The sequence below is a fragment of the Thamnophis sirtalis genome, unplaced genomic scaffold (assembly GCF_051295495.1).
Source record: "Thamnophis sirtalis isolate CommonGarterSnake01/CBP01778 unplaced genomic scaffold, rThaSir2_p1.2 scaffold_9, whole genome shotgun sequence".
Lineage (NCBI taxonomy): Eukaryota > Metazoa > Chordata > Lepidosauria > Squamata > Natricidae > Thamnophis > Thamnophis sirtalis.
This window is the reverse complement of record NW_028261389.1, coordinates 29,925,627-29,953,367: the sequence shown is the minus strand read 5'-3', so window position 1 is coordinate 29,953,367 and position 27,741 is coordinate 29,925,627. Positions and strand designations below refer to the sequence as shown.

Genomic DNA, 27,741 nt, shown 5'->3' with positions numbered 1-27,741 from the left:
TCCTCCCCAGTAGCCTGCGATAGGCAGAATTCACTTTGCAGAGACCACCGGCCAGAGACGAACAGTGGGGCAGCCTCCCTCCAGCAGGCGGAGGTTTGTAAGCGGACCGTCTCTGACATCAGGAGCGCTCACGCTCGCGACGTCAGGCTGCGGTGGGGCCGAGCGAGCGTTGGCGCGACGGGCCAGGACTCCGTGCAGGGCTGCGCATGCGCCGCCAGGGGTAGGTGGCTGTTGGTCCAAGAAGGCTGGGGCTGCTGCTGGAAGGTGAGTGGAGCCTCGGGACGGATCGGACTTCAAAGAGAGGCGTTGTGGTTTCCCTTCCCCTCCGGGCGGAGAGCCTGGTCCTTGGGTTTGGAAGATCCCTGGGGCCGTTTGGGTAGGGGAGCCCTCTTCCCAGCCTCCCCCTGGCCGGTCGCCGTCCTCGCGGGGGGGGGGAGGGGGTTGGTCTCGACTCGGTCCAAGGGGTGCAGGTATCCTGGCCCCGCCGCCGCCCTTATCCTCCTCTCTCTCGAAGGAGGGGCTTTCCGGAGCTTTGGTTTGCCCCCCTCGAGAAAGCGAGGGGCGCTGTGAAGGGCCTGCTGGCTGTACCGCTGCGGTTTGGAGAGGACAAGCCAGAATGGCTGAGATTGTAAACACGGGAGTCCGTCCCCCCCCTCCGCGGCCACGCACCCTTGATCCACCCGTCGGCTCCGGGGGCTCTTTTTCCTCTGACGGCGCGTGACAGCTTCTCGTGGTAAAGGATCCAAAACGGTCGGAGGATTGAGAGCTTTCCCCGAGGGGTGGATCTTGGGTAGAAAAGCGCAGGCCTTGAATCTTTGTTGTGTTCGATTGGGAGTATTTCTGGCTTGAGAAGCCCATTGGGAGCTGTTTTAAAATTTGATGGTCATCGACCGCTACAGTAATGAGCAAAATGCTATACTTAATTGAATATTTTCTTTCTCCATCAGGAATACGAGGACAGCCAAGGAATCTTTGCTTATCAAAAGTGGAGCGGTTGCTTTTTATTTTCCTGCTATCTTGAGAGAAGTAACTTCCTGCCTTTTGATTTCTGTGTTTTGGAGGCCTTTTAACTTTTTGCAGAATGCAAAGATGCACTTGATACTTTCCTTGGGGGCCTGAGGTTGTGTATAAAAGCCCGGGCTTGTTTAATTTTGGATTGTCTTTTCCTGTATTGGGGAGAGAGGTGGGCCGTGGATCTTGGCTTTACAGTCATCGGTGACCAAAAGAAATGGAGGAGAAGGAGCGATGTGATCAATTCAGTCTGACACTCCTATGTTAAAGTCTCTCAAAACAATTTTTCAAGGGAAAAAAACTAGAAGAGAAGAGAACGATATACTAAAAGCAGTTTCTTCAAGTTAAGGAAGAAGGTAGGAGAATGGAAGAAGAATGGTTCAAATTTTGAAGTTGCTTTTGCCACTATCAAATAAAGAAAACAATTGAAATCCAACTGCAGGTCTACTATTTGTGCTGAAGTTGTCTATAAAGGAAAGAGCAGTTCCCTCTTTGTTTCTTTCGAAAAACAAGCTTCAGAAACATTATCTCCAATCTTCACATCAACACCACTTAAAAAAAATGAGTTGCATGCCATGGAAAGGTGACAAAACAAAATCAGAATTGCCAGAAACGCCACAGGTGATGCCAGTGCACATTTATCATGAAAAACAGCGCAGAGAGTTATGTGCCCTCCATGCTCTCAATAATGTCTTCCAGGACAGCAATGCCTTTACACGAGACACATTACAGGACATTTTCCAGAGGTAGGAAAAATGGTTTTATTATATTATTGTGGAGTGTTTGCTTACATTTCTTTGGTAGACTAGATCAGATCTTATAGAGATTTTCTGATGTTTTATTATTAAACTCTTCTACCATTCGGTTCCCTTTTATCTTCATAAATTAGTCTACCTGCCTATCTTAACTTCAGACAAAGAAATAAAAGCCACTTAGGATTATATTACACATTTTTAATGTCAAGAATGTAATGAATGAATCAATAGTTAGGCACGAGTTTCTGTTAAGGATGCCAATTCAACTCTAGCTATCCATTAAGCTTCTGCTGGAGACTTAAACAGCAGGTCTGTGAGTGTCCCTGTCCTTTCCTGTCCTCTTTTGACTGCAAGGGTTCCTGTCAAGCGCCTAAGACATCTGTCTTCCTGATTTACAAATTAATAAAAGCTATGAAAAAGGCAACTTTCAGTTTAACATCTATATACTATTAAAACTCTCTTTATGACCTTTAACTGTGTGAAACGGTGCATCCTAGAGCAATAACTTTTAAACTAAGATACCTCAAATGGGCTAATTTATAGAATATGTCCAGAATCCATGACCTATGACTCCCAAGGAATGAAATTTGGGGAAGTTCTAATTGCTTCAGTGCTACTGGCTGCCGCTGCATTGCTGAACTACTACTACAGTCACATGATCTTCATTTTCAATGTTCTGTGACACTTTCTCAGCCAGTGGCACAATCCCCTGCTCCCTCCCCCACCGAGCAGCAGCCACTTATCTACCTACTGAAAAGGGAAGGGAAAAGAAGAGGGAAAGGAAGATCTCTGATGCTCCCTGCCAGATTCCCACAAGAAAAGTTAATGGGGAAGCCATCAGGACTGAGAAGTCAGTTCTGTTCCTGCTGCTTTTTGGCCCACCCTTGTTCATCCTGTTTCTGTTTAGGTAAGAAAATATCTCTGAAACAATGACCCAGTGGGATGCAAATTGTCTAGTTTCCCTCAGTCTCAGTTATATATTTATAAGGTTGGCTTCAATTGGTTAGCTAGCTCTTTTCTACACAGTAGCTATGCTTCTGCCACAGTTCATCTCTAAAAGGAGCCAGTGATATGGCTATTTTTATATAAGTAACCTAGAAAGCATCTTGATGCATATTAAAATATAGTGCCATTGAAGTCTTTCAGATACTAATCCAATCCCTTACCTTCCATAAAGAATTGGAAAGATGCAGGGACCATCTGCTATCACCAAGTGCCATTCCTGTAGGATCCACTGAAATACGTACGTGTTAAAGCATCTGATTTGCATTCAGCACAGTCCAAATTCTTACTAGGTAATGCTGAGAAGAACTTCTGATATCCACCTGAGTTTCTGCCAATCAATACTGAACTAGATGAAACATTGGTTGTATAAGGCTACTCTCCATATGTTTTATATTTGATATCAAACTCTAAAGCAATAATGGATTATTTCTCTTGAAAATTGAAATTGCAGATTGGCTTGAGTTGAAAAGCTGTGCTCCCAGCTATTTACAAACTTCATTTTTCAAACACTTTATGGCTAGATTTCTTTGTACATTTATAAGAAGTCATGTAAATGCATAAATCATGCTTTATATTTTGAAATATGCTCATTACTAATAGTTGTTAAAATAAAAAACTATAATGCAATTGATTCAATAGCTCTTTGCAGTGTTTATACCAATGAGAGTTTTTACCTTATCTGGGCTTTACAAGACTCATTAAGAAGCAATGCATTAAAAGTTAATTCTTGTGACTTAGTGAATTTTGAATGATAAACTTTGTGAAGTTTATCACTAGCATGAGTGGGATGGGCTTGTCCCATCAGGGAGAGACAGCTCCTCAGATACCCACGACCCATGATGGTGAATCTATGGCATGCAGGCCACAGGTAGCACATTGCCATCTCTGCAGGCTCGCGAGTCCAGTTCGCAGCTGAGCTCCACCACGCATGCGCATGTGCCCACCAGCCAGCTGGTCTTCTGGTTTCTTCCGCGCACATGGGAGGGGTGGGGTGCATGCAAGGGAAGCATGCATTCATGCATGGGGGGGAAGCATTTGCATGGGGGTGCTTGCATTGCATTTTGGGGGTTTGCCTTTGTTGGTGCAACTGGGCACGACTCTGCCCCAAGATGCTGGCCTGCCACCGCCATTACTGCCTCTTTGCCGGTGAACAGCCTGCAGCCTCAGCCTCTTTATTGGCATGAACGGCCTGCAGCCACAGCCTCTTTGCCGGTGCAAGGGACCCCCGTGCCCCGTTTTGGCTTCCAAGTTGGTGCAGGAGGCTTTCCAGGCCCAAAACGGGGCATGTGGAAGCCTTGCACCAGCAAAAAGGCTGCAGCAGCTGGCCATTCCTGCCGGCAAAGCTGCTGTGGTGGCAAGCTGTTTGCACCAGCAAAGAGGCTGCGATGGCAGGCCGTTCACACCAGTGAAGAGGCAGCAGCAGCAAGCCATTTGTGCTGGCAAAGAGGCTGTGGCAGCAGGCCATTCGTGATGGCAAAGAAGTAGCGCCAGCGCCAGGCCAGTGTCTCAGGGTGGAGTCCTGCCCAGCTGCACCAATAAACGCTGGAAGTAGTCGCCCGCTGTGTTTTGGGTTCCAGGTTGGTGCAGGAGGCTTTCCAGGCCCAAAATTGGGCGTGGGGTGTCATGCGGAAGGGAAGGGCTGGGGCGGATGCGGGGAGGCACATGCACATGCACGGGCGCATGCGAGGGGGCACTCACATTGCATTTTGGGGTTCAGGACACGTGCATGCATTCATGCGCATGTGCTTTGAACACTCAGCACCCAAAAGGTTAACCATCACTGCCCTAGACCCTCGCCATGTAGGGCTTTAAAAGTAACAACCAACATCTTGTATTGCATCTGGAAGCAAACTGGTTATAATGCAGTTCACACAATAAAAGTGTTACATGTGCAGCCTTAGGAGTTCCCAGGATTGTGCTTGCTGCTGCATTCTGCATCAACCGCAGCATCCAAATATTCCTCAAGGTTAACCCCAGGTAAAGTATGTTGCAGTTATCCAACTGAGATATGACTAGGCATGAGTGATCATGCACAGAACTTTACAACCCAGATAAGTGCCCAACTGGTGCACAACACAACATGAAATTGAACAGAGGCCATCCTAGCCATGACTGCCACCTACACTTTGAGCAGGAGTTGAGAGTCCAAGAGGACACCCAAGGTGCACAACAGATGCAACACCATCCAGAGTTAATTATGTTAAATAATTTTATGATCTTTCTTGCCACAGTTGTTAAATGAATCACTGCAGTTAAGTTAGTAACACAATTGTTAAGTGAATCTGACTTCCTGATTGACTTTTACATCATGCCTTCAAAACAGAATTTTCTTTTTTTCTTAAAATGTTTTTAAAAGTGTTGTATATTGAAGTCTTTGTTACAATTATATTTATTTAACATAAAGTTTATATTCTTGTTTTAAAATAATTTGCAAACTTGTGTTGCAGGTTCTGTAATGTTTTCTGCTAGCAGTATTTTTTCAAAAGATACTTGAAAATAGGAAAATTACACATATTAATTCATACATAGCAAGAATTTGGAGAGAACAGTGCAAAGTTTTGGCTGCAAGTGCATACATAAATGTGTACTGGTAATTTTTAATAGGAATCTTTATTCAACCTAGCTACCTAATTACCTCTTTCATATGATTTGGGATAGCGCACTCTTTTTTTCAAGCACTGATACTCTGCAAGGTAATGTCTAGAAGGGTTTTTCCTAATTTTATCTTTACAGGAACTTGGTCTGTGTAACTGGCTAGTAATCTAGTGAATTCCGTGGTCAAATGGGAATTTGAACTGAGGCTCCATGTAATGGCATGTTGAGAACTGGAGAGAGATCTACTTTCTAACTAGCTAGTCATTCCTCAATTATCAGCTAAGAAAACTGTTCAATATGAGTCATTAGGATATGGAGAAAGTTTCTGCCTTAGGAAATAAATTCTAGAGGGGGAAAGCAAACCAGTTGTTGAAATTTTTGTATATTATTCTGACTTCTTTCAATATATCTTTCTTAAGATTTTTATTGGAGGATTCATGCTTGCTGTGAGATGAGGCAGCCAGGAACTTGACAAGTCAATACCTTACAATTATAATAGTACATTGTCTTATTGTTTGTTTGTTCATTTGTATTATTTGTTTGATGACTAGGCTATCTCCCAACACCATGGTGACACCACACAAGAAAAGTATGCTGGGTAATGGAAACTATGATGTGAATGTCATCATGGCAGCTCTTCAGACCAAAGGTTATGAAGCAGTTTGGTGGGATAAGCGCAGGTAATCCAGAGTATACATTTATTGTCATTACGAATGGCTGATTTGAAAAGATGTAAGAATGTGCTCTTTCCTTCCTCTTTCGTTGTTCAGGGATGTTAACGTAATTGCCCTTTCCAATGTCATGGGTTTCATAATGAATCTGCCCTCAAGCCTCTGCTGGGGTCCACTGAAACTTCCTCTTAAACGGCAACATTGGATCTGTGTCCGGGAAGTGGGAGGAGCCTACTATAACCTTGACTCCAAACTAAAGGTTCCTGAATGGATTGGTGGTGAAAGTGAGCTCAGGTAGGTTGTCTTTGTTAATCTGAGACCTGAGTGCTATCATCTGCACACACTGAATTTATCATCTGAATAACATCATTTGGCTTTAGGCAATGAAATCTCCCTTCCTTCTTCCCACTAACCCCTCCAAATTAATCAACTATTCCAACAAAGTGAGATTGTCTCACTTTGGCTTCTTGTACCTTTATATAAAAAATATAGTTATATTTTTATGTAACTCTTTTCACTACTTATGGCACATAAAAGTTTTGAACTGAGATGCTCAGTATTTGGAAATAGTATCAGTTGCTGAATTCAGTGGATTATATTTGAATTACACAAAATTTATACAACTCACTAAATTATTTCATGCCAAGATCAAGCCACAAGCAGCAGCAGTTAGTCTTTAGCCAAGTTAGCACACAGAGAGGTACTAGTTCCAAACCACAGGTTTGCTATTTTTCATGTGTTTAAAATAGCTTGTTCTCAGGAATATAGAAGGAAATAGCCCATGTGAAAACATTTCTTTCAAGTAGCGGCTGCTGGATCCAGTAAAGAAAGATCCAATTGCACTGCATGAAGAGCATGCGATGTTCTTCATACATTAATTAGACTTTTGATTATTACAAATCAATGAAGAAATACTTTTTGATTATTAGTTTGTGGCTTCTTCTAATAGCATATGCAACGCTTTTTTTTACCGTGACCTTTTATAAAGCTAAACAGAGCAACATAGCTTTATGCTTGTTTAGTCAAAGATTCAACAATATAAGCAAGCTATTTTTGAGGTAAAATGCACTGCTGCATTTGATCTGCCTTAAAAAAAACCCCGCAATGCCATATATCATATTGCAACTCTTGAATTCTTAAATTTCAGTATAGAAATTTAAGAACAGTACAAACCTACCCATTGGCAGCAGTCCTATCCTTATATTTAAAATGGTTCTCAATCTCTGAATATTTAATTTAGTGATCTCTTCCATTACCACTTTATTCCATTAACTAGCTCCAGTAAATCCAGCAGAGATGCTATCTATGCCTCATTTCATTGATTACTACAGTTTCTCCAAGTCTCTATAGCTGGAGAGCATAATAAAAGAACAACAGGTAGGAGAGTGGAACTTTTCAGGATAGTTTGCATATTCCTAACACTCTGCTGTTTACAAAAATTCCAAAATATACTCAAAACTTTATTTGTGCCCTTTTGTGCTTTCTATTTCCACAGGAAGTTTTTAAGAAACCAGCTGCAAGGAAAGAACTGTGAACTTCTGCTGGTAGTACCTGAGGAGGTAGAAGTACATCAAAGTTGGAGAGTTGATGCATGACCTGCAAAATATCTTATCTTTGCACTACAGTACTGGTCCTTCTCCCTTCCAACTTCTAATGTCCTGTGATGTGGATAACGAGCACTATACTCTCCCCAGGAACTTTCCATTATGAAGGTGCAATAAGGCAGTCACAAGATACTGTCAGGGCCAAACCAGATTATTGAAGCCGGATTTAGGGGAAGAGGTAGAAGACAGTTTTGCATTCTTTCATTATAATGCATAATGAATTAGAAATGGAGTATTGGGATTCTCTCCATTAAATTCTGATTCACTTTCTTACCCACCATCCTAAAATACTTTATATTGAATTGTACACTACTGTCTGTAGGAGTCTCTATAGTTGGATGGTTTCTCTCTCCTTCAGGAGAGGTTTGAGGCGAGGCATGTTCCCTTCATATCTATGACTCCCTTCTCTACCAAACTTACGTTGAAGAAACTTGCAAACGGTATGGGTCTCTCAGGAAATTTTAGATACTCTTAGCAATGGTATGGTGCTTGTGGATTCCCTATTTAAATAGCAATTGTGCCAACAGTTAGGGAAAATATTGACAAAACGGGACCATAATTCTGGAACTCCTATTGGAGTTTGGGGCTTTTCTTTGTCATACTTGACATTTTTTTGATTTGAGAATGAGCGAGTGAATAATTTGGGGAGATAATTGATGCTTATTTTTCAAAAACCTCAAATATTTTTGGTTAGATGGGTCAGGTATAGCCTCTTTTTATTTATCTTGTTTGTCCTGTAATTCAGGGAAATAATTCACTGAGCAGGGAATATATCAACAGACTTCTTAAGGATGAAATCATGACATAAAAGGAAATTATAGCCAAGTTTTTGTAAGGTAGAACATTGTTGAAAGGGCAAATGTTAATTTTGCAACCTATTGTGGGGAACAAATCCAAGGATTAGAGTTTTGTTCTTATTTCAGCTGATAATAGTTGAGATTAAAAAGTTTCTAGGGAAGTTTGATGCGGGTAGATGAAACTATTTAAAACAGGTAAGCTGAGTTACATTCTTCCATTCCATCTGGCAGGAAATCATAATATCTCTCCTCTTTCCCACTAAATTAATAAAAGAGCTGAAGACTGGCAGGAACCTTATTAGTTTCCCCTTTCACTTCATCTAAGTGTGCCTCATTTATTCTTGTCACGGTTTATCCTGTTGTATTTTTCATTAAGTGTCATTTACATTAGTACTGATATATCAGGAATAGGACCTATGTTTCCAGCATCATCTTGGTAAAGGATGGGCAAAAGTAACTCTTGTAACTGTAAAGGATGCCTTTTGCTTTCTATTTTGAGTAAAAGCAAGACAGACATCTTTCAATTTTGGACTTGAACTCTCTCAATCAAATACTTTGAGGATGACAATGAGATCAAGACGAATCTTGTTTATTGATGCCTGGATAATTTGCAGCCATATACTGGTGAAACTGAAATGACTCCTCTTTGCATGTACTACAGTCCAAACAGAATACTTCTAGTTTAATAGAAGCTCTTTTCTTCTGGACTATACATTCCAGTGGTAAAACCAGCTGACATTTTTACACATATTTTTCATATGCAGAACATTAGGCCTGAAGTTCTGCTTCTGACTTGAAGCCATTTTTTCATGAATTTTAAAAATATCAGCAGTAAAGTCACTATTCTTTATGCTGACTAAAATAGCACTTTGGAGAGACCCTGTTTGCATGGAAGCCAATGGACCAGTGCACAATATACAAATATCTTTTAAAAAGTAAAGCTATTCCTTTCCTCTCGGTATATTGATGTCATTGTTCTGGCCATAGGGAAAGTGGTGTGATTCAGCAGCTCAGGAAAAGGGAACATGTAATCATACACACTTCAGAATCAGAATTATGGCACGAGAGGAGAATAAGAATAATCAACCCAGTACAGTTGCTTGGGAATAGAAAAGCCCATGATTGTTTTCTTGCTTGTTTGGTTTTGTTATAGCTTTGTCTTGGGTTTGTTTACAGAGATGTATTTTGTTTAACCAAATATTAAAAATGAGAAAACCTTTCCCAATGTCCTGATACTTGTGTGGAAATTGAGCTGCTCTGTTTGTAAAAGTGGGAAAAATGTGCATCTCATAAATCAACTATAACTTTCCTCATGGGTCTTTTAGATATTCTACCGAAATAAAAGTACAGAAGCATAAATTATTTTCTAACTGTGAAATTGGCCTAATAAAGTTATTCCCTTATTAAGGATTGAAGATTTTTATCCCCCCCCCCCCCCCCCACTCCCAATGGCCAGTTCAACTATCTTAAGGTACTGGTTCAGAGTTGAAGACTTAAAACTCTGCTAGAAACCTTTTAATACCTAGTTTGAAAATGTGGCTCAACAGAGAAAACAATTTTCCATGTGGTCAACTTTTTTATCGTAACATGCAATTAAGCAGAAACTGTATAGCCAGTAAGCTGAAACAATAAAGAAAACATTCTATGATTGCACTCAAACTATTTAATACAAAAGGGCTGTAGCGGACTTCCGTATCAATAGAGATGCAGCAAAATTGATGAAAATGACTTATCTAAGGTTCCCTCAGCATTGAAACATCTAACTCAAATAGAAGCTCACTCAGTGACATTTAGTATGCACCAGACTGTTCCATTGTACTTGTAGCATGTATACTTCAGTTTTTGCTGTTTCCATCTTCAGTATATCAGGAGAGAAACACAGGACTTACATAGACAAACATTGCTAACTAAATTTGGCCAGAATCTGGCATGTCCTGAGGCGGTTTCCTGGAAATAAGGATACCAAATAAAAGCTTCCAAAGTCCTTGTTAATTGCTTTGATTATCAACTGAGGGAAGGAATAAAAAAAAATCATGATTGCTTAAGGATTAAAGAAGAGGTCAATGTCATAAAATACATATTGGGGTATGCCTCCATCAAGAACAGATGTCCAAGAAAAGAAAAAAAAAACCTGCCTAATAAACAATTTCAGTATTTCCTTCCATAATAATATGGCTCCAGGTATATGATTAAATCTTGCCAGGAAGAGAAGGCAGAGCACTTGACATTCCTCCAGAAAGCCCTGTATTTGGTCCTAATAAAATCTGTAAGAAATGAGAACATGTCAAAATGATTGAAAGGCCAAACTAACATTCAATTTTTTGTAAGTTATTTGAGAAGAATTTCCATTTCAAATGTCGTAAACCCAACAATTGTCTTACATCATTTTTACCCATAAAAAACACAAATGTAGCATTTCTTGTTTGTAGTCTTATCATTACAAAAATACAGTTCTTGGTTCATATGATTATCAGATTTACTGTATATGAAGCAACATTTGTAAATGCACTCGTTTTTGATCCTGCAATGTGCAAATGCCTTACTGTGCCAAATCTTAATATTCTGGTTAAGTATGAGACCTGGAAAGTTTTGTTCTGACAAAAATTCATTTAAATATTTGGTTTGCTCAGAAAGTGGCCACTATTGTTCCATTTCCTATTTTATCAGATCGGCTTTATTTTTGTATTTTAAATATGTAAATAATTCTGTTCACATTTTCAATGTAATTATAATACTCCAGCAAGAGAGGGAAATCAGAAATAAGTTTTGTCATCCCTGTAAGAAAGCAATGTGTTTACAAAAATGATATGATGAAGTAACATTTTTACTATGTAAGAAAGCATTGTCAGATACTCCAAGGAATTGTTTTTCTGAAAGCACTTGTAATGGAATATTACAAAAGTCATACCATAAAATGTGCTTTCAGCTGAGAATTATGGTCACCAGTATAAAGGCTAAAAGATACCCATCACATCCAGCAATAACTGGGACAATAAATAGACATCACTTTAATAAAAGTGTGAATGTACAAAAGTGTGAACCCACATAGACTAATGAGGCTACATTGTTGATATTACTATTATGGATGAATATTTAAAAGGGATGCTGAATATATACATATATACGCATATACATACAGTGTGTGTGTGTATACACATACATACCTACCTACCTACCTACCTACCTACCTACCTACCTACCTACATGTATTTTCTTTTAGTCAGTTTTGACTTGTATCAACTACATGGACAAGACCATTCCATTTTCTTGGCAATTGTTTCAAAAATAGTGATGAGCTAACTGGTTAAATGGCTGCAGTCTAATTCTTTTTGATGTCCTAGCACTGCCAGCAGCTGTTAGGACTCTGGAACACTAGACGTCAGCCATTAATACTGGAAGCTCATCACCACTTGCTTGATGTTAGCAATGAAAGTCTATAGCAACATATTTTTACCAATAGTTTGCCATTTCATTTTTCTTATGGCTGAGAGAGCAATTGATCCATGGTCACCTAGCTGCATTTTGTATCAAAGATAGGCTTCGTTTCCTGGCTTCCAGTTCAATGCATTTATTTAACTATTATTACACTAAAACTAACTCTTGTAGTACAAAACTTTCATCAATCTTATGCTTTCCAAATGTGTGGGTCCAGACTTCCAAGCCAGTACTGTACATTGAACGAAAACTAGAGAAGACTAGTGTAGAAACTGAATTACAGATGAAAAATTACATTAAATAAAACGTAGCTCTTCAATGGGTTTGTTTATAAATTCTTAATAGGTTGGAGAATGAAAGATACATTGACATTCACAGACGAAAGGAAGATTAGATTCATTAAATTAGAGTTCAGAAGACTATTTACCTGTCGTTGTTGCAGCTGCTGCTGCTGCTCCATTTGCAATTTCTCAGTTTCAAAAACAACAGGAAGAACTAGGATCATGAAAGAAGTGGTCCCAATCCATAAAGCTGCCCTTGAGAATCTTTGGGAAAATGAGAGAAAGCAAAAGTATATTCTGACTTTTGCTGAGATGGAAAGTAGCCACTCTGTAGACCTCAGTTGTATGAAAGTGACCCATTTCACATAGATTCATATCTAAACTACTTATTCGTAACTGTAAAACATTTTTAAAAAATTACCAATATGCCATTCAGACCTATCATAAACCATAAAGAAATATATATTACTTTCACCCACTTTGATCTTATATGTAATTAAAACTAATGTTTTCATACTGTAGTGTTTAAAAAATTAATTCTTACTCTTAATGGAACAAGCATGGTACTCTTTAACAGAATGAAAAGCACTTAGGATTTGATTTCCAAAAGGTACTTCAAATGCATAGCAACATGTACATAAAATATGTCTGCAATGTTTTAAAGCAGCAACTATCCTCCAGAGTTGTTCCATGATCACAGGAAAGGGAGCAGCTACTTTAAGGCACTATAAACAGATGCTACATTTATGCTTTGACACACTTTTTGAAGACTGAATGCTAAGTGTTGCACATTCCTGCTTTTCAAAATATAGCAGTATGTTTATTTTAATCTGCAATCTAGCCACCAAAGGATACAGGATACCTTTCCTAAAAAGAACCAGGGGATAAAATCCAAATTTGGTTGAATAAAAAAGGTGTTATAAGTAAGAAAGACTTGTCTGAGAGGGGGAGAGAGATAAAAGAAATAGATGTGGTTTAATAGATGCATCTCACAGAAATGTGAATCATAGATTTACATTCTGCCTTTTCTTTAAGACTTCAAGGTTCTATATGTAGAACCTATTCCTCTATTCTCCCCACCACCCACACCATCATCCCATGAGTTATTCTGGGCTCCTTTAGTCATACTGCTGAATTTCAGCAAGATCAGAAAGGCTGTAATATATAATTGCCTTATACCCAAAAATATTTGAATAGCGTTATTTCATTACATTCAGGTAAAAAAAGCATTCTCAAAAAATATTTGGGGGAGGAATATCTAGAAATTGTAACTATAATTTATGATAGTGATATTTGGCATCTATTTTTAATTACATAGCTTTATATAAAATACATGAATATTTGTGTTTAATTTTAATTATGTGTTAAAAACAAAGACTTCCATATATTTAATAATGAACTTTTATTGCTAGAATATTAATAAATATGCTTATGCTGCAGATAATCACATAATTTAGGATTTATGCTGTTCTAAGTCCATCTCTCTACCACAATTTCAGTGACACTAGCATCTCGATCATAATGAACAATGAAGGCTCTCTGGGATCTATTGTCAGCTTTTGATACCATCAACAATATATCTTTATGCATCAGCTTCAAGAGACTCCTTAAGCAGACTCAATACTTATTTGGCTTCCATTTTAATTGTCACTTTATTTATTTGTATCCTGGGTTTATTTATTTTTTACAAATAACTCAAGCTAATAAACATATATAGGGATGTGGAGGCTCAGTGACTAAGATGCTGAGCTTGTCGATCAGAAAGAGCAGCAGTTCGCTGGTTCGAATCCCTAGCACCGCATAACTGAGTGAACTCCCGTTACTTGCCCCAGCTTCTGCCAACCTAGCAGTTTGAAAGCATGTAAAAATGCAAGTAGAAAAATAGGGACCACCTTGGTGGGAAGGTAACAGCGTTCCGTGCACCTTCGCCGTTTAGTCATGCTGGTCACATGACAACAGAATTGTCATCAGACAGTGCTGACTCTTCGGCTTAGAAACAGAGATGAGCACCGACCCCTAGAGTCGGAAACGACTAGCATGTATGTGCAAGGGGAACCTTTACCTTTAATGAACATATCTAACATATCTTCCACTTCCTATTCACCCACAATAACAATCCTATGAGCTGGGCTGGGTTGAAAAAGAGTGACTGGCCCGAAGTCACTCAGCTGGCCTTCTAGGGTAAGATGGGACTTGAACTTATGGTCTGCTGCTTTCTAGCCAGGTATCTTAACCAACTGTGATTACAAGGAATGATGTACTATGATACATGCTGCAAGTTGAAATAAAGTTTTCTTAGCTTCATCTTAATTGATTAAATGGAACAGATTCCAGCCACATAGTGAAGAAACATCTCTCCAGCCAACTACGATACAGGGAGTCCTCAACTTAGAACCGCAACTGAATCAAAACTTTATGTTGTTAAGTGAGAAAATTGCTAAGGAGTTTTGCCCCATTTTATGACTTTTCTTGCCACATTTGTTAAGCGAATCACTGCAGTTGTTAGATTAGTAACATGGTTATTAAATGAATCTGGTTTTCCCATTGATTTTGCTAGTCAGAAGGTTGCAAAAAGATATTACATGACCCAAGGACACTGCAACCCTCAAAAATGTGAGTCAGTTGTCAAGCATTCAAATTTAAATCAATGTGATTATGAAGATGCTGCAAAGGTTGTAAGTGCGAATAATGGTCATATAAGTCACTTTTTCAGTGCTATTCTAACTTCAAACCGTCATTAAGTGAACTTAATGTGTTAAGTGAGCCGAGGTGGCGCAGTGGTTAAAGTGCTGTACTGCAGGCCACTTCAGCTGACTGCTATCTGCAGTTCAGCGGTTCAAATCTCACCGGCTCAAGGTTGACTCAGCCTTCCATCCTTCCGAGGTGGGTGAAATGAGGACCCAGACTGTGGGGGCGATATGCTGACTCTGTAAACCGCTTAGAGAGGGCTGAAAGCCCTATGAAGCGGTATATAAGTCTAACTGCTATTGCTATTGCTAACTGTTGCAAGCTGAGGAGTGCCTCCTATATATAAAACAGGTTCTGTTCCCCTTTTGCAATAACGACATACTACAGTGAAATAAAGATAAAAGTTCCCCTCAAACATATGTGCTAGTTGTTCCAGACTCTAGGGCCGGGATGGCGAACCTATGGCACACGGAGCCATTTGTCAGGGCACGGGAGGTGTTGCCCTGTCAGCTGGCCAGCGCACATGTGCGTGCTGGCCAGCTGAGTTCAGCCTTTTTTTAAAGCCATTTTTCACCCTCCCCAGGCTCCGGAAGCTTTATAGGACCCTGGGGATGGTGAAAACAACCTCCCCCCCCCCCCGGAGGCCCTCCGGAGCAGGGCTTCCCTGAAGACTCCGAAGCGCAAAAAAACGGCCCTACAGGCAAACCGGAAATCACTTCCGGTTTGTTCATAGGGCTGGTTTAAGCCCTCCGGAGCCTTCAGGGAAGCCTCCTGAAGGTCCCTGAAGGCACCATAGGACTAAAAACGGTGCTACGAGCAAACCGGAAGTCAATTCCCGGTTTGCCCTTAAGGCTGGTTTGTTTGCGCTCCGGAGGCTTCAGGAAAACTCCTGAAGCCTCTGGAGGGCCTCTGGGGGGAGGGAGGGCAGGGGAGGCTGTTTTTGCCCTCCCCAGGCTCCTATAAAGCCTCTGGAGCCCGGGGAGGGTGAAAAAAGTATGCAAAAAATGGGGGGGCTGTCATGTGCGCATGCACGCTGGGGGGGTGTCACACATTGCATGACCCCCACCCTCCCAGTGCTGATCTCTGTTTCAAAGCTGAAGAGCCAGCGCTATCCAAAGACGGTCATGTGGCCGGCATGACTAAACACCAAAGGCGCATGGAACGCTGTTACCTTCCCACCAAAGATGGTTCCTATTTTTCTACTTGCATTTTTTACGTGCTTTCGAACTGCTAGGTTGGCAGAAGCTGGGACAAGTAATGGGAGCTCACCCTTGTAATGCGGCGCTAGGGATTCGAACCACTGAACTGCCAAACTTCTGATCGACAAACTCAGCATCTTAGCCACTGAACTATAAGAAATAATAAGAAACTATACAATAATTTATATAATAATAAACTAGCAGACTACAAATGACGTCACAATCAATCCCAAAGCATTCTTCCGGAAAAAATATGACAGTGAAAGCCATCCTCACCATGGAGGGCAGGTATTCCAAAGGAGGGGAGCTCTCACAGAGAATGCATTCTGATCGACAAGCTCAGCGTCTTAGCCCCTGAGCCACCGCGTCCTCCAACAATGAAATAGCAGGAGGTTATTTATCCCCTCGGAAAATCATCTCAGCATCTTTAGACTGTGGAGAAGGATCCCCACTTTTCCAATTCCTTATCTCACCTGTACATTTTCTGAGCTACAGAAAGGGATACGTCGAAGGTAGCTCCAGCTGCCGACCGAAGGCCGTCTGGAAACATCTCTGTGAGACCCCAAAGTCTTTCTGCCAGGGTCTCATCCAGCTGCAACGAAGGCGAGAAAAACGTAAAGTAGGAGCCTGCCTGACCCTCCAACCTGCTCTCCCTCCCTCCCCCCAACCTGGACTTGAAATCCTGTGGACGACTATTTGTGCATTCCTCCCAAGGAGGCCCCCTTCCAAAAACCCCACCGGCCCTCACAAACACGCTCCGACTGACCTCGTGGGGCCCCGGCGGTCTCCGCACGCTTCCAGGAGAGGTCAAGCGTCGAGCGGCTTACGCCAGGACGCCGTACGGAGCTCTCGGTGGCAACGACCCGCTTACCTCATCTTCGTCCTCCTCTGTATCCTCTTCCAGCTCCTCCGTTTTGCCGGCGCTTCCCTTGGAGGGCAGCAGGTCCTCGGGAGACAGCGGCGTCAAGGCGGCCATGACTGCAACTGAGAGAATGACGAACGAGGAGGATCCCGCAGCGGCTAGACCGTTGCCGGAAGTCAAGATCTGGAGGCCGACAGCCTCCGCGGCCCTTCTTGCAATTGCACAGCGACGCATAGCGCACGGGAAGAACAAGCGAAGTTAGCGCAAAGGCTTAGCCCAGCGTTTCTCAAGATGGGTAATTTGAAGAGGCATGGACTCCTCTTCAAAGTTAACTGAGGTTAAAAAATAGTGGCTTACAGCAAAAATGGATGCATGCATCCCACGGAAGATATGAGGAAGTGCATATATTACTTTATAAATAGGAACTGCAATATTAATGTCCCCTTTCCTCAGTGGGACGTAATGCAGCCATTTATATTTCCAAGGTAAAGATAGGAATTCAGAGTGTTTTTTTTAAAATCCAGGTTTTGTGATTTGGGACTGAAATTCAACTTATTTTTTTCTTCTTCTTGGGAGATGGGGACAGAAGAAAGGGTTACCTATCTGGCTAAAGTCTGACTTTAGCCCTGACTATACCAGAACATTCAACGGGTTGCAGGCATTTATTATGAAAAAGACCAAATCCTAAAACACTGCAACTTTATAAAAAGAATATTCTAAAAATAAAAAAAGTTAATGGCTGAGTTCATGAGTGATTTTGGTTCACTGTATTGCATGAATCCACCTTTTAAATAATGACCATGTAGCACAAACCCAGCTAATCATAATTATTCAGTAAATCATGATTATTTAAATCATATCTTAGTTCTATCCCTCCTTCCCTCCCTCCCAGGCAATATAGCAATGCTATTGTATAGATTCCTGTAATATTTACTGTTGAATTTAACTTGAAAATAGCCATTTTTCCTGTATTTTTATGTGTTGGGGATTATAATTAATATATAAAATTAATGGGAATGTTTATTTTAAAACATGAAAGTATATTTAAAGAGCAATGTTTTTCTTTAAAGTGTTCTGATTAGATCTGCAAATTGCACAAAATACCTTAAAAGGGAAAAATGTGTTGTCCCCCCCCCTTATAACTAAAGGTGCAACACATACCAGGAATTCCATTTAAAAATATTATTCCAGATTAATTTATATTCTGAGAAGAATTCCTGTTTATCTATCTGGAAAATACTTTCAGAAAATAAATTTTATTTAGAAAATTTGTATAGGATTCTTCAATTCTGGTAATATCTTTATAAAAATGCAATTATCAATTAATGAGGATGGCTCAATGATGGTCATAGATCAAGGACTCCCAGTAAAAGATAAATATCATTTATCTGATATAACCCAATGAAAATATTTACAAATACATTTCCTAACAACATTGTTTGAATCAGCACCATTTTCAGTTTCTGAAATATCTGAGATAATAGAACAACTTGTTCAATCCTTTAAAATTAAAAACCCTATTATGAATTTTTATAGATGTTATCAATAAATCTGAAATGCAGATGTTTTAAAATGGAATAAAAAATAAGAGCTTCCTAAACTGTCTCTATTATGAGAGTGTGTCTTAACCTCTAGTAAGAATGTCAGTAGACCCTAATTTATGATTTTTACAATAAAAATATTTAGAGTTCACTGGACTCTGTTATGTTTGTATAGAAAAGAACTCTCAAAAACAGCATTTTGTTACAGGTGTATTAAGAATAATGCTTCTTTAAAACACATGTTTTTACAATGTCCTATACTTAGCAAGTCTGGGCAGAAAGTAGTGGATAACATAAGTAGGATTGTACGACAAAAGCTAAAATTCTCAATATTCTATTGATTTACACATTTAGTACATAGAATTTGACAATGGATAGGTCCATACTATGGTCGAAAGGTTGATATTGCATCATTAGAAAGATTAACTTCTGACCCCCTTTCACTCAGTGGATTGAAGACCTGACTGGATTAGCCACCTATGAGCAGATTCCCGATAGATGTAGCCTTTATATATATTATGGACAAAGATAATGAACTATGGGACTCATTTATACAGATTATACAGTCAGTTAAAAAAAATCATATAAATATTACCAGAAATGTTACATAAATCTTAAATAATATTTTTATTAGACAAATATTCCATTATGACATAGTATTTTTTGTTATAGCATTTTATGATTTTTTTTGCTTTTTGAGAAAAAAATATCACATTGTTTTTTGTTCTTTTTGCTATTAATTAAAAAAACAAAAATAATTTTAAAAAGTGATTTATTATGAGTTAAGGAGCAGAAATAATAAAAATTGGCTATTCAGTGTGAAGTTCAAAGAAATAAGGGTCGGGTAACGTGTGTGTGTGTGTGTGTATACACGTACGTACGTACATACATATATATAATTACCTGCACTTTACAGGTAAATTATTGTAGTTATAAGGCAACCCTAACTTATTTTTTTGAATTGTAGAATAAATAGGCCATTTTTGAGATGAATATGTTGTTATCTAAGTATTTGTGAACAAGTGACTACTCTATTAAAGCAGATGCCCCAACAATTTTGTTACACTTTTAAGGTTCTTCAGGATGTGTCTTTTTTCTGATGTCAGATTTAAATGTTATCTCAGTGGTGGCTTGCTATATACTTTCAGGGAAAGTGCAGGAGCATTTGTGATGCCTCCTATAACAACAGAAACTAATGAAAAGATATGGTATGCTATCTATTTGGTCTGCCATATACCAAGTCATTGTCAGAAACTACAATCTAGAGATATATTGCACTCCAGACATTAGACTCCTAGATGCCAAGGAATGCATGGATAATGAACCTAAAATAGATTAAAGAAAGATAATGGCTTATTTTAGACACAACATGGATCCTGGAATGACAAGCCAAAATGTGTACAAGCAGCATGAACTCAGGTACATTCCACTTGCATTGCATACATTCCTCTGTATAAAGCAAAAACAGGCTACATTGCTAGCTCACACTTAACTCATAAACTTTCAATTAAAACAGGGTTCATAATCTAAAGCGGACTTTCAGTCCTGCCTTGTTTAGAAGCAATTTACCATGTTTTCAGTCTTATGAATTTTGAGTAAATTCAGCTTCCTAGCTTGCTTTACAATTCATATAAGCTGACAAAAGTGAGTGCATGTTGCATGTATATATTCTAGCTTAGTAATAATTTCGTTGTCAGTAAATATCCTGAGATGTATTGCAAGAAATGTTCCTATCTTCTCTTCTCATTTGATCTTTCAGAATGGTTGGTATCTTCTTGGGAAGATGACATAAATGTTACCTATACTTAAACATCTTTTAATAATATAATGAACAAATGTTAAGAGCACTTTGATAGAAGTTTCACAAAGAGAAAAAAAGTAGATACTAGCTTCCTGGAACTAACTAGCTTCCTGGAACTAGCTTCCTGGAACTAGCTTCCTGGAACTAGCTTCCTGGAACTAGCTTCCTGAAACTAAAAAGTAGATACTAGCACTGGAACTAACTATTTCTTAGTTGGGGCCCTGGCTATAAAGAGTCGAAGACAGCAAAGTCTTCCAAGGCAGATGTGACTTCAGAAGTGATGAATCTGATCCCTCTAAATCATATTTGCCTGTTATTTCTCCCCCTTATCTCCTAGTGATTGTCAAGTTATAATTCACTTCCTCCTTCGGCTGTAATTTTTCAGTTCTTCTAATTCCTTCTCCATGAGGTGGGATTCAGCAGTTGTCTCAGAGAGCTGAAAGTGCAAGGCATAAATGGTAATGAAAATATATAGGTACATGCCAATGCTGCAGCACACCCAGAAGTATTTTTCTTTTGGTTTTATTCCAAAGCAAAATTATTCCAAAGGTTTAATGAAATGGGTTGGGTTTCAACTGTGTGTGTTTGGGCTAAAATTAATTCTTTAAAAATAAGTCATCAGCTGCTGGTAATGCACAACATATATGGTATTCTGCTCTACAGTCTTAAAATACATTTTCAGACATTGAATAAAAGATCTGAATGTTGCTGCAGCTGCTTCCAACCAGTATGAACTGCTATTTTCAACTCCCATCTGTAAACCAGTGTCATTTATAAGGTTATAAGGTTTATTGCACTTGTATGCCGCCCTATTCCCGAAGGGACTCAGGGTGGCTAACAAACCAAAGGGGAAAGGGATAATACAGACAAAAACAAAAGGCAAACAAACAAAATACAAAAACAATTTAAAAGCAACCAACAGCCACACAAATTCGAGAGGGGGTGGGAACTCATCAGCCCCAGGCCTGTCGGAACAGCCAGGTTTTGACGGCTTTGCGGAAAGCCTGAAGGGTGGTGAGGGTCCGGATCTCCACGGGGAGGTCGTTCCAGAGGGCCGGAGCAGCCACAGAGAAGGCCCTCCTCTGGGTAGTCGACAAACGGCATTGGACGGTGGATGGAATTTGGAGGAGGCCTAGTCTGTGGGATCTAATCGGTCTTTGGGAGGTAATTGGCAGCAGGCGGTCTCTCAAGTACCCAGGTCCAATACCATTTGTGGGACATAGAACACAGGTGATCTCTGTACCTATGCTTTCCCTGTGAAACAGCATTCCCTGGAAATCCATATGGTCCTGACTCTGTGGTACTTTCACAAAACTGTAAGGCTGGGTTTTTCAATAAGCTTTGGGGCAGTTTGAATCATGATCTATTTCTTGTTTAACTTCCTTTAAATTGTTATTGGGTCCTGTTTTGTTCTTGGTGTAGTTGTATATTATTTATTTTTATTGTTTTTAACCCTTATGTTTAAGTTATCTAGAGTTGTTTTGTGATTGAGATGGCATACATACTGAACAAAACAAGTAAACTATTTGAAAATTTCATTTTATTTCTCCCTCAGAAAAAGCCTGTTACCTATAATAGAAGTTTTAATTTTCTAAATTTTAAGATTGTATCATAAGGTCTACAGTATCTTGGATCAATGGCTGTCAGGTTTTGTTCACTGGAAAATTCTCCTTATGGGCTGTCCTGTGTTATGCCAAAAGCTGGCTCACCTAAAGCAATCAATTCACTTTGAACAAGCAATATAAAAATTTTAAGCCTGCATAGGACAGTATACACTACTAGGCTCCCAACAAAGCATTCAGAGATTGCTGAGAGACTTGTGCTAAAGCAGAACCACAGCTCATATATCTTTGGCTACCACACCTGGATTGGCATAGAACAGTGATGACGAACCTTTTCAGCACCAAGTGCCAAAACCAGAATGTACGTGTGCGCCAGAGCGCAGGAAACCCAAAGACCAGCTGACCGGTGCACATGCGCACAACAGCCATCTGATCTTTGGGTTTCTGCTGCACGGATGCGCACCGGCCAGCTGGTCTTTGGGTTCTGCCGCTCTGGCGCACACAAAGACCAGGTGGCTAGCGCGCATGCCCGTGCTGGAAATCAGAAGAGCAGCTGGCGATGGCACGCGAGCCCACAGAGGGCTCTGCGTGCCACCTCTGGCATCATGCCATAGGTTCACCACTATGGCCATAGAAGTTACTCGGAAGGTGTGGAATGCAATAGCACCACACATCTTGTGCTAAGGAATCATTAAACTAAATAACTCCTGAAATGTACTAAAAAAGAGAGATGACACATTGATCTCACCATATCCAACAAAAGATCCACTTTCAGCCGAAGAAGATTGTTCTCTTCTTCCAGTTGCTGATTCCGTTTGCGAAGACGCTGTGTCTCCCTGCGGTCCCCATTGCTTCCAAATGATTCTGGAATTACATATCTCAAGATTATCTAATTTGTTTTGCTCTAGATATTTCATGGAAAATGAGAGCCAGAACCCCAGCAAAAACCAGTCACATTAGCTTTACTAAAATAGGCAAAATAACAAGTCAGAAAAAAAACAACAAAAATCTGATAGAAAATAACATTTTATATAGAATTGTTAAAGCATAATAAATAAAGTCATGTGTTATAATATATAAAGCCAAGGCCAGAAAAGGTGTCTTTGAATATCATAGCATTTTACTTGCAGTTGAAAATTCTACGACAGTCATGACAACCAAATGTTTTAAAGATGGTTGTAAAAATAAGGTCTTGTATTAGTAAATTCAAGTTTGAATTCTTTCTGCATTCCAGTCTGCAAGATAGTTTTACCTTTCATTTACCAGTTGAACAGATTGAAGCCTATTGTAGTTTTCACAGAAAGGGCGCTGTTTCATTCAGGCCCAAGGCCCCTGTTGTTTCCTCCTTGTTTACAGCATCCCAAAACTCAGAATATATATTTTAAAGTTTCCAAATACTTCTCAGATTTGGATATAGGTAGTCGTCAACTTATGACCATATTTGGGACCCAAATTTTGGCTGCTAAGCAATTAAGATTGTTTGTTGTTGTTTGTTGTTGTTAATTGCGAAGTCATGTCTGACCCATAGTGACCCCATGGACAACATTCCTCCAGGCCTTCCTGTCCTCTACTATCCTCTGGTGTCCATTCAAGGTCATGCCTACTACTTTGGTGACTCCATCCAGCCACCTCATTCTCTGTCGTCTCCTTCTTCTTTTGCCCTCAATCTGTCCCAGCATTAGACCCTTCTCCAGTGAGTCCTTCCTTCTTATTAGGTGGCCAAAGTATTTGAATTTCATGTTCAGGATCTGGCCTTCTAAAGAGCAGTCAGGGTTGATCTCCTCTAGGACTGACCGTTTTATTGCCTTGCAGTCCAAGGGACTCGCAGGAGTCTTCTCCAGCACCATAGTTCAAAGACCTCCATTCTTTGGCGCTCAAGCTTTTCTTATGGTCCAACTTTCACAGCCATACATTGCTGTGAAAACCATAACCTTCACTATACGCACTTTTGTTGGCAAGGTTTGCTTTTTAGTATGCTGTCTAGATTTGCCATAGCTTTCTTCCCCAGGAGTAAGCATCCTAGATTGCTAAGTGAGACATATATAATTTTACAATCTTTTTGCCATGGTTGTTAAGTGAATCCCACAGTCATTAAATAAATCTAGTTTCCTTGACTTTGCTTTTGGGAAGCTGGCAGGGAAGGTCACAAAACTTGTGAAACCAAGATCCTACAACCACTGTAAATGCAAGCTGGTTTTCAAGTGCCCAAATTTTGATTACATAACCGTGGAGACACTGTGATGGCCATAAATGTGAGGATAGTTGTAAGTCACTTTTTTCAGCAACATTATAACCTTGAATGATCATTAAATGAATGGTCATAAGTCAAGGACTATCCGTGTGTGGCCATCCCTATGGCAGTATAATGAACCAGTATGTCTGGTACTTCTCATTTGCAATTCATAATTATTTCAGATTCTTAGTAACTGAAGTTCTCTCAACATTACAACACTATTTGAAATAATAAGTTTTTTTCTGATTTTTTTTTAAAAACTGAAGCAGTAAAATGCAAACATAAAATTACATAGTAAATATAAAATCTATCACTCCACAGTAAATTAAGACTTTAAAATCAAATTGAACACCCACCAATGGGTATGTTTTGGTACATATTAAGACTATTTTATGTGTCCAAGAAAAAATGAGAATTGGTGTTATATAAAAGATTAGCAAGAACAAAGATCTATCTAAATGTGTGATTTAGCAAGAATACCAAACCAGAAAAAACTACAGTATGAATACCACCCCTAACATAATAACAATCATTAGTACTTGCACATCCAACACAATAACCATTAGTTTTTGCAAAAGAACATCAAAAGAAAGATGATAGCAGGAAGCACATCAGGCTGATTGATAAGGCTCCCTTTTGGAAGGAATTAGGATTTAAACTACCTCACCCTTAAGCACCAGAACAGTGATGGTTAACCTTTTTGTCGTGTACCAAAAGCATGTGTGTGCCTGCACCCATAATGCAATGCGCACATGACACACACACACACCTCCCCCCTGCACATGCATGCATGACACCACCACCACCACCCATGCTCCCCACGCAATCCTCCCATGCCCGTTTTGGGCCTAATAGGCCTTCCTGCAGCCTCCTGAGACCAAAATGGGCTGTGGAAGAGTGTAGCTCCCCTGTGCTCCCCCCCTACATGTGCACAACCCTCCCGGGCCACTGCGCATGCATCTCCCACATGCGTCCCGCTCCCCGCGCATGCATGGCAGAGACCCAAAAATCAGCTGGCCAGCGGGAGGCACACACAAATGCGTGGTGGAGCTGAGCTGGGGCGACAGAGAGGGTTCTGCGTGCCACCTGTGGCACACATGCCATAGGTTTGCCATCACAGCACTAGAATAATGGACATACAATCTTGGATATGTATATTGCTGGATTACAGGTAGTCCTGAAGTTACAACCATAATGGAGTCCACATCGAGACTGTTGTAAAGCAAGTCATTATGTCACCAGACCCAATTTTAATAACCTTTTTTGCAGCTGTTGTTAAGTGAATGCTGCAGTCATAAAGCAAACACTTAAATAAGCAGTTAAACCCATTTTTTGCTATGGAGCATTTTCTGCCAAAAACCAGAAGCACCAATTTTCTACAAAAACATAAATTATGAGCCTGTGACCAGAAGGTGCTGAAAATGTTTGTCAATGCAGGCAGATTCCTGACTTTCCAAAACGAGGTCATGTGGCTGCAGAGGCACAGATGCTGGAACTTCAAAATGGGCTGTAAGTACTTTTTTGGGATGTGTTATAACTTTGAACAGTTGCTAAGCGACCGGTGGTAAATCAAGGACTATCTGTAGAGCTATATCTCTGATACTCTGCAGAATACTGCAGTCGCTAAGATAATTGCTCTTTCTCTCTTACCAGGTATCCATTGGCCATTCTCAAACCTCAGACTCTGTCCTGTAAGTGTCATAACAGGGGTTCCATATTCTAAGCCCAGCTCAATTTCACGGGCAGATCTGTCCAGCTGTAAAACAGAGAAAATTTTCCCAATATTTTACATTCCTTAATTTCTATTTATTTTCTTAGCATTAAACAAACCTGTACAAAATATGCCAAGTCCATTTATTATAGGGCATAAAAAGTACATATCTTACACAAATATGCATTGGAAGTCATTTAGCACCCTCACACTGATACTCCCATAAGGTTGCATCATTTTAGGGAAATATGGATGCGCTTCTATAGCTTTAGCGTCCAGTCATTGCAGAATATATTGGATTTCCACCATCAAGATCAGGAAAGCTCCAATATCAAATTTATTTTCCAACCTCCTCTAAAACCAGCTCCTCTCCTGAGATTGTGAAATGTAAACCATAAAAAGTTCAAAACAAAAAACAATAGTGAGAGGTGGACTAGGCTGAGCTAAGATGTAAACCCCACTCTTCTCTAAAAAAGGTAAAGGTTCCGCTCACACATATGTGCTAGTCGTTCCCAACTTTAGGGGTCGGTGCTCATCTCCGTTCAAAGCCGAAGAGCCAGCACTGTTCGAAGACGTCTCCATGGTCATGTGGCCGGCATGACTAAACGCTGAAGGCGCACAAAACACTGTTACCTTACCACCAAAGGTAGTCCCTATTTTTCTACTTGCATTTTTATATGCTTTTGAACTGCTAGGTTGACAGAAGCTGGTACAAGTAAGGGGAGCTCACTCCATTACATGGCGCTATGCATTTGAACTGCCGACCTTCTGATCGACAAGCTCAGCACCTTAGCCACTTGAGCCACCGCGTCCCTACTCTCTTCTGTACTATGTTAAAAAGAACAGAATAAAGATTTCATAGAGCTTGAGAACTGCTTTAAATCTCTTCTTTTGCACATAACACAAGAAAAACTTTTTATTATTTTTATTTATTCAGTCCTTTCCTCAAAAGGAGATAATGGCCAAAATACACTTTGCTTTCAAAATAGAAATACGATGTGGTTTACAATTTTGTTTTTTATTAATACAGTTTGTTTATTGTTAAAAGATTTTTTTATTATTTAAATAAAAATGGGTAAAGGTATATAACATCACAGGAAGGATTCAACAAGTAAAAAACTGGTTCTACTTTTCTGAATATTTTATAAGCAAAAGTGGCTTCAAGAGTCTCCTATTCTGATGAAAAACATAGCATAAAAATCTTCAGTTTCTTCTAGAACTTACCAAATGGAGGTTGGAAAGCGAGGCTGATTTTCTGGGCGGAGTTTTCTTTGGACTGAATGTGTTTCCAAAAAGTGGCATCTTTCTAAATCCCTCTTATCCTTCCTGGAGGGGGGAAAAAAATCCCACAAAGAGTATTATTTCATTGAAAAATGCATAGATCAATCACTGCCCACAAGAGTTGGACACGGAGAACTTTTTGACCTCAGTCAGACTATAAATTCCCAGCTACCATTACCTATATAGTAGCCTACATCTCCAGAAGGTACCAGGTTCGCCCAAAAAGCAACCACAAACACTACTTTTAATCAGATGCAATGTGAGCATATCAGCAATAGAGGCAGCTTGTCTGAATTTCATCTGATGTGTAGCTGAGTACCAACCATCTGCTCAAGGTAGCAGGTGGCAATTGTTAATGCATCTTAAGTGACCCAGCCCTGGTACCGTCTCTGATCCAAGCAATACCCCACTGGAGGATTTTTGGAAAATCCAATATTCCGGATCTCCTGTGCTTAAAAGTGCCGAATCCAAGTTAACACCACATTTAAAAGAGCCCCATGGCAAGGAGCGGCATTTTCCTACCTAGCACTTCTTCAGACCAAATTTAGGGAACTTTCACACCATGATCACGACCATAACACATACAACACTCCCAACCTTCAAAACCAATCTGCGCAGGCGCAGCCTCAACCGATGTTTGAAGCTTTGTAACCGGCGGTAGCCCGGGGACGACCGCGCTGAGGATAGCTGGGGCAGCAGCCAGTACCAC

At 40.0% G+C, this 27,741-nt stretch overlaps 3 protein-coding genes across 4 annotated transcripts; 1 reads left to right on the top strand and 2 right to left on the bottom strand.

Moving 5' to 3' along the window:
• Positions 1-152: 152 nt before the first annotated feature.
• JOSD1 (Josephin domain containing 1) lies at positions 153-9,657 on the top strand. The gene is made up of 5 exons (XM_014054935.2): positions 153-264; positions 948-1,757; positions 5,918-6,046; positions 6,137-6,331; positions 7,533-9,657. The coding sequence occupies exons 2-5, from the start codon at positions 1,573-1,575 to the stop codon at positions 7,630-7,632; spliced, it is 609 nt and encodes a 202-aa protein (XP_013910410.2). The 5' UTR covers positions 153-264; positions 948-1,572; the 3' UTR covers positions 7,633-9,657.
• A 429-nt stretch (positions 9,658-10,086) lies between these two features.
• On the bottom strand, positions 10,087-17,046 carry TOMM22 (translocase of outer mitochondrial membrane 22). The gene is made up of 4 exons (XM_014054936.2): positions 16,913-17,046; positions 16,515-16,633; positions 12,301-12,418; positions 10,087-10,702 (listed from the first exon to the last, which is right to left on the bottom strand). Exons 1-4 carry the CDS (start codon positions 17,015-17,017, stop codon positions 10,628-10,630), a joined length of 417 nt encoding a protein of 138 aa, XP_013910411.1. The 5' UTR covers positions 17,018-17,046; the 3' UTR covers positions 10,087-10,627.
• Positions 17,047-19,052: 2,006 nt separating this feature from the next.
• CBY1 (chibby 1, beta catenin antagonist) lies at positions 19,053-27,679 on the bottom strand. 2 transcript variants are annotated; one of them, XM_087723193.1, is made up of 5 exons: positions 27,555-27,679; positions 26,976-27,077; positions 25,691-25,796; positions 22,556-22,671; positions 19,053-20,681 (listed from the first exon to the last, which is right to left on the bottom strand). In XM_087723193.1, exons 2-5 carry the CDS (start codon positions 27,051-27,053, stop codon positions 20,601-20,603), a joined length of 381 nt encoding a protein of 126 aa, XP_087579319.1. In that variant the 5' UTR covers positions 27,054-27,077; positions 27,555-27,679; the 3' UTR covers positions 19,053-20,600. The 2 variants fall into 2 exon arrangements, with proteins under 2 accessions (XP_087579319.1, XP_087579320.1); XM_087723194.1 differs by having other exon boundaries at positions 27,630-27,670.
• Positions 27,680-27,741: the final 62 nt, after the last annotated feature.